Raw genomic sequence first — 7500 nt, 5'->3', positions numbered from 1 at the left:
CCGTAGACGCGTCTGATGAAGGCGCCGGGCGGGTGGGCGGGCAGGGCACAGTCAGGCTCCGAGCGGCCTGGGGGAGGGGCAGCGCTCACGGGTGACCGAGCGGGTTGCTGGGGCGGCGTGGGCTCGAGGGGCGCCTCAGGGCCGTCGCGGGGCCACCAGCGGCCGGACTCGCCCACGCTCCCGCCGAAGGCCAGCTCGACGGGCGACATGGCCTCCGTGTCGAGGCCGCCGTTGTAGAGCGCTTCGCCCGCGCCCTCTGGGAAGCCCGTGTGCGTGGCCGCGTACTCGTAGGTGGTGGGCGCAGTGGGAGAGCGGTAGTGCGCCACGGTGAAGAAGGGCACCTCGTAGTCGGAGTCCGAGCGTGCCGAGTAGGAGGCCGCCGAGGCGCCGCTGGGGAATCCCGGCGCGTCGTAGGGGCGCGGGGAGGGGTCGGAGGGCGCCTGGAACCCCGGGGGAGCCGCGTCGGCCGCCCGAGGGGAAGGAAGGGATTCCGGGGTACTGCACAGAGTCGTCATGGTTGTCGCTACGCCGCGCGCCCGCACGCCCTCAACACTGACGCCCGCGCTTCTCTCATGCACCGAGCTCTTCTTGGCAACGCGCTACCATGCAAACACATGCGCTCACTCCTTCGGGCCGCACGCTCTGGCCAACCGAAGCATCGACACTGAACCGAGAGCGGCCGCCGGAGTCCCTCTTCGCTCGCTCACTCGGCCGCTACTTCCAATGGACGGAAGCTTTTCAGTGACTTTTTCTTTTCCTTTTTCTCTCAATCCACCTCACACTCACTGGAACACGCTGGTCACTGCCCTTGTGTTATGACAAAGTGAAGGCCTCGGATTCCGCACGCGCGATAGATCCGTGTTGTGTTATCATTGATCGGCTAATCTACCAGAGGGAATTGAATCGTATACATCCAAAATGAGAAAACTATCGGAACCCAAAAGGAAGTGAAAAAGAAAAGGGAGTGAAAGTTATTTTCTTTTTCCTCTTTTCTCCAAAGCAAATTTGAAAGAGTATTCAGCCTTCAGTGGCTACGATAATACTTATATCTTATACACACCCACACACACACATGTATATATTCATATTTATATATACGCTACAAAAAAAATCGAATAAGACGAAGAGGTAGACGAATAAGAAGAATAGCAATGCGGAAGGAGGGCAGACGGGGCAGTTTTCTCTACGACTCTCTAATGCCTTTATCAAAATACGGTTTTCTCGGGATGCTGGGCGGGGACGGCGGCCCTTTCTCAGAGACGTGTCGAGCGCTGATTATCACAACCATGAAGAGATGTAAGAGAGAGAGAGAGACTCGTCGCTACGTCACCACAACCATCATCGTCATCACCTGCAAGAGAAGAAAGAAAAAATATTAGAAAGGGAATCTATTTTTGAAAAAATAGAAAGGTCTTTTTTTTACAGAGAAAAAAAAAGAAAGAATGAAAATAATAGAAAGAGATATTAAGAGCGGAAGTGTGTGGGAGGGGGAGACCCTAAAATGAAAAGTGGTAATCTTATTTCCAGTTCGGGAGGTTGAGGTGGGTGTGTGGGTGGGCGGAGCGGTGGGTGGATGGGATCCGGGGCAGGGGATTAGTGGGTGGGGTGAGGAAGGGACGAGGGGGCAGGGGGCAAAAAGTAGGAGGGTGGGTGGATGGAGTGGGCGGGGATGAGGAAGGGACAAGGGGGCGTGGGGACATGGGGTAAAAAGTGACATAATTGGATTTCTGGGAGTTAGTGTACTGCGTGAAACTCGCTTCGGGGAAATTTACCTGTGACGTTTGTGATCACTAGAAATGTGCGGGCCCACAATTGCCTGCATACTAGTCTTCATTTCACATGCAAATGGAAACAACAACAATCTTGTAGTTTTTTTGCAGACCGGAAAAGCTCAAGTTTTAGTCTTCGTGTTATGGTGATTTCAAAAAAGTAATTTCGTCATATGAAAATTGAGAAATGCGAGTAATACAACGCAGAAACGCAAGCACGCACGCACGCACATACAGATACAAACACAGGGATAAACATACACATACACACAGAGAGATTCACGCACGAAACATTGTTTCTATCCTAACACCCTAACACAATGAACCCCTCCTTCTCGCTCTCGCTCCTTCGCTCTCGCTCCTTCGCTCTCTCTCTCGCTATCGCTCTCTCTCTCTCTCTCTCTCTCTCTCTCTCTCTCTCTCTCTCTCTCTCTCTCTCTCTCTCTCTCTCTCTCTCTCTCTCTCTTTCACTCCTACTCCTACTCCTACTCCTACTCCTACTCCTACCCCTACTCCTCCCTCTCTCTCCTCTCTTTTCCCTCTCTTTCTCCCTTTCTCTCTCCCTCCCTCCCTCGCTTCGTATCCCTTTCACTTAAAGGCAACAAGAGCTCCTAAACCGAATTCGACAAACATGAACTTCACTCCAGGCGCCGCAACTGGGTTAGCAGTATGTGGGTGAGACGTGAATAATTCCCAAGGGCCTCTCCAACAGCAGCGAGGCCTGTACTTCAATCGTTACCTTTCTTCTCTCCCGCGTAAGGAACTGACTGGTTGCAATGACTGTCTAATTAGCTTCCTAAAGGACTGGTTCTCTTGGTCTTACTGGTCAGGTTCCCTTAATCAGACTGTGACGAAAAATATACGGTAACGAATTCCATTATGTTGATGTACCACGTAAGAGGTTGGCTGGTTTGATGACATTACATAGCTGATTCTCTTGATTTATTCTGATTTATTCACTGCCAGATGACGAGACACAAGGATGCAACGATGCTGACTGATTTCGATTTGTCCTTACTGGGATGCATGACCGTTTCATGAATCTACAACACTGATTTGATGTTGAACTGACTGACTGACTGACCGACAGACACAGAAAGACAGTCAGAAAGACACGTAGGCATACGAACTGATCTCGATCTTTCTCCTCGTCTACCTCTCTTCTTCTCCTCCGCCCCTTTCCCCCAACCCCAACTCCAGAGTGGGCGTGCGGCGCGTCGTTCGGGCGGCACCAGCATCACATAAGACTCGGCTAAATCCCAAAGCTTATTGAAAGCGTCACGGGCCTTCTGGCCGGTGTGACAGTCACGCTCACCGCTGTCATCCCGAGTCAACGTTTAGCATGGTTGTATGTCACTCTGTAGATACACTGGCACGCTTTAACAGACACTATTCATGTTGTGCATGTTGCTATGATGTAATGTTGCAGTGTTTGTTTTTTATTCATGTATAATTTCTCTTGAATAGGTTGAGAGGTCACGGCAGGTCTGCCTTCAACACCTTGAGTTTATGCATGACCAACGAGACATTCATGAGACTGTTGCATCATCCCCAGCATTTGCCACCTCATGACGTTAACATGAACCACTGCATGACATCGTATCCAGCTTCAATTTTTACCATTTCTATCCTTGATCCTTATACAAAAATAACTTTATAAATATAATAATGATGATACTAAATCTGATAATAATAATAAATATGTCAATAATATAAATTATAAATATGATAATAATAATAATGATTATGAATATAAACACATTCACATACACAAATACAGCACAGTCAGTATCACGGGAATCCACACTCTCCTCTGCATGACGGAAAACCGAACGAAACTAACAGCTATATTCATGCACAGCTCCAGGCAGGCAGGCACGTGCGGGTGGATCGCTCTCCGAAGTTACCTCAAGAACCACAAGGCATCTGATGGTTCCACCGCACGCCCTCTCTCGGCCATGATACCAACTACGTGTCTCCTTTCTGAGTCACTTGGGAGCGGAGCTTTCAGTGTCAATGGCGCTACTTTCACTGTTGCTCTTGTCGCTGCTTGTCTTGGGTTCCTGCGGGGCCCCTGTTGATATCTGCACTACTGCTTGTTCGAACGGTCGCCGTTGCTCTTTTGTGTTTGTTGATTGTAAGTTACTTTGTTGTCATTGTCGCTATTCTGTTGTCACTTTTTTCTGTGTTTATTTTATTGCCATTGTTGTTGCTGTTACTTTTGTTACAGTTTTAACTATTAAACTATTTAACTATTTAACTATTTTAACTAGTCATTGCTACTATTGTCACTGCTGTAAGTATTATTATCGTTGGATCCATCAACGTTAGTTTCTGTCACTTGTATTGTTGTAAATCTATTGCTACTGTCACTCTCCCTCCTGTCGGTTCCACTGGTGTAACACCGCTGTAACACCCACTACTACACTATTGCCACCGCTGCTGTTATCATGACCGTTATTAATCCCATTATCATCATGTTCTGTAAATACAAGCAGCTTTTCTCCTCCACATCTTGTCTTTTGCTTGCTCCTACGAAGACGAAAGGGAAAGTCAGAGCACCTGAGGAACGAGGCAACCGCTTGTGAGAGCCGATGGTTGCAGCTACGGTCGTTCTCCTCTGCGGGTTGGTTTTCTTTCAGACTTGTTTACTCGACTTCGCCTTCGTCTTCTTGGTCTTATTTCTATTCTTACTCTGCTTTCTTGCAGCAGATGTTTTGTTTTTGTTGTTGTTGTTGCTGTTCTTCTTCATCCCCTCCTTCATTTTCTTTTTTTCACCCTTCTTCTCTTTCTCCTTCCTCTTCCTCTTCTTCTTCTTCTTCTTCTTCTTCTTCTTCTTCTTCTTCTTATCCTCCTATTCCTTTTCCTTTTCCTTTTCCTTTTCCTTCTCCTTCTCCTTCTCCTCCTCTTCCTTCGCCTACCTCTACATCACTCCTCCCTCTCTCCTCTCCTCCTCCTCCTCCTCATTCTCTTCCTCTTCTCTTCCTTATTCTTCTTCTCTTCACTTCTCTCATCCACCACCTTTCGCCTTCACCTTATCTTCACTTTCACCTCACCCACACACTCCTCCTCCTCCTCCTCCTCCTCCTCTTCCTCTCCTCCTCCTCCTCCTCCTCCTCCTCCACCCCCCTTCCACCACCTCCTCCACCTCCCCTTCCACCACCACCTCCTACTCCTCCTCCACCTCCCCTTCCACCACCACCTCCTACTCCTCCTCCACCTCCCCTTCCACCACCACCTCCTACTCCTCCCATTCTACTATTCTATCTTTCGTCTTGTTTCTAGTCTTTACGGAATCTTCCCCACCTTCTTACAGCTTCCTTCCAATCCTTCATTAAATTCCAAAGTCTTCTCCAACCCCCACCAAAACCCCATCCCCACCCCTACCCCCACCCCTACCCCCACCCCCACCCCCATCCCCACCCCACCCATAAATCCTAAAACAATTATAACAGACTTTCCCTCTAAGTCTCCAGATCCCGATTTATCACATTTCTTCAGATCAGGATTCATTGCAAATCATCAAACAGCGACTCATTACAAACCCCTTACGTGTTGCTTGCAATCGTGCACATCTGCCATGAGTTCACGGCCGTGGATGATGCAAAGATTCAGTTTAAAATACATCAGCATTTGCTAGAGTGGATGAGCTTGCAACATGCCTTATGCAACAGTCCCTGCGGTAAGAAAGAGAAGCCTCCATGCAAGATATGATCAGATACCATGCAGAGGGATGGATGCGAAGGTCATGAGAAGGTCAGACGGGGTCATGCGACGGATCAAATCCCTGTTTGATGACGATGCTAACCTGTTGATCGTAATCATATAAAACAATCATTCTGATGAAAATGTATAGAAACTAAGTTTTAAAAAAGGTAAAACTCAAAAAATAAAAATAAAGAAAACGCATGGATAATCTCCGAAATCCGTCATATATCTTGTTATGTTTGTACGTTGATTTTGCTTTCTCTTTGTTTAGTGTATAAAATGTTTGTTTTCATTTCGTTTTAGGTCGATAACAATAATTGAGTTTAGAAGTTCCTCGAATTTCCAAAACAATAACTTCCTGATAAACAAGGATACGCCATTTGTGTGTTGTGTGTCCAGAGTATCAATAATAATTTTTTTGCGTCGATCAGAAGAGGGTATCTGAGAAAGAAAGATTAGTGCAGCGAGGCAATGCGCCTACAGTAGATAGAGCTCCTCCCCACCCGTCAACTATATACATTATCAAGCTTCTTGTGGAGCCCCTCATCGAAAAGAGGAGATGAGACGCGGAGAGGGAAGGAGCGGAGGAAGAAAGAAAAGCAATAATGGAGAAGAGAGAAAAAAATCATTATCATAATTATCCCAGTCAACACTATCATCATCACCATCCCAATTACCATCATCATCATCATCATCACCATCCCAATTACCATCATCTCCATCGTCGTCGTTACCAACACATCACCATAAAGAACCCAATGACACACACAAGCACCATCCTCAGAAGAACATACAGTGAGTTCCTTATACCCTTAGCTACGACCATGCCCCCTCCCCCTCCCCCCTCCCTCACCCCTATATCCTTCTCAACGGCCTCCCTTCTCCCTACGACCCCCCCCCACCCCCACCCTCCCCTACACACAAACTCTCGTTCTCCTTTCGTCTAAACTCATTTTGTTTTTGTTTTGCATTATTTTTTATCTTGTTTTCACTTCTGGATTTTCCTAATATCGTATATCTTCTTCGTATATATTCAATTCAATTCGGTTTTCGGTCATTGTATCGGTAGAAATATATATTATTTCTTTTGCATATTATTATTCTCTTGTTTTTCCTCCAACTCTTGTTTTGCTTTCTCTCTCTTTCTCTCTCTCTCTCTCTCTCTCTCTCTCTCTCTCTCTCTCTCTCTCTCTCTCTCTCTCTCTCTCTCTCTCTCTCTCTCTCTCCCTCTCTCTCTCTCTCTCCTACTCTCTCTCTCTCTCCTACTCTCTGTCTCTCTCTCCTACTCTCTCTCTCTCTCTCTCCTACTCTCTCTCTCCTACTCTCTCTCTCTCTCTCTCTCTCTCTCTCTCTCTCTCTCTCTCTCTCTCTCTCTCTCTCTCTCTCTCTCTCTCTCTTTCTCCTGCTCTCTCTCTCCTACTCTCTCTCTCTCTCCTGCTCTCGCTCTCTCTCTCTCTCCTGCTCTCGCTCTCTCTCTCTCTCCTGCTCTCGCTCTCTCTCTCTCTCCTGTTCTCGCTCTCTCTCTCTCTCCTGCTCTCTCTCTCTCTCTCTCCTGCTCTCTCTCTCTCTCTCTCTCTCTCTCTCTCTCTCTCTCTCTCTCTCTCTCTCTCTCTCTCTCTCTCATGGAAATATTGAAAACATTGTTTATATATTTTAAAGCATATGATTCGATGTTCAAACGAAAATCTATCTACAGGCGGAGTCGAATGAGAAACCACAAGAGCATTAACAACAGACGGCCTTTATGTATTCTAAATCATTTTTCGATTGTCTGACACTCCACTTTATTTCTATTGGACGGGGGGGGGCACAGACAGTAGGAGAGGAGGAGGAGGAAGAGGGAATGGAAGCGTAGATGGAGGTGGATGTAGAGGAAGAAGAGGAGGAGGGGATGAAATCGTAGATGGAGGTGGATGTAGAGGAAGAAGAGGAGGAGGGAATGGAAGCGTAGATGGAGGGGGATGTAGAAGAGGGAGAGGAGGAGGTGGAAGGGGAAAAGAGAGCGAAAGTAAAAGCAAGAGAG

At 47.3% G+C, this 7500-nt stretch overlaps 1 protein-coding gene across 20 annotated transcripts in view; it reads right to left on the bottom strand.

Annotated features, from left to right (window-relative positions):
- Positions 1 to 7500, bottom strand: part of LOC122249834 (uncharacterized) — a 185611-nt gene that overhangs the window by 98436 nt on the left and 79675 nt on the right. For all 20 annotated transcript variants that reach the window (XM_086540967.1, XM_086540966.1, XM_086540965.1 and 17 more), the window contains exon 2: positions 1 to 1351. This exon is cut by the window's left edge and continues 618 nt beyond it. In XM_086540967.1, coding sequence (XP_086397093.1) covers positions 1 to 515 — 515 coding nt within the window. In that variant the 5' untranslated portion in view covers positions 516 to 1351. The remainder of the gene's footprint in view (positions 1352 to 7500) is intronic.

This window comes from Penaeus japonicus, unplaced genomic scaffold, assembly GCF_977035675.1.
Source record: "Penaeus japonicus unplaced genomic scaffold, GWHDUDI00000001_assembly GWHDUDI00000010, whole genome shotgun sequence".
Lineage (NCBI taxonomy): Eukaryota > Metazoa > Arthropoda > Malacostraca > Decapoda > Penaeidae > Penaeus > Penaeus japonicus.
This window is presented reverse-complemented; position numbering and strand designations above follow the sequence as displayed.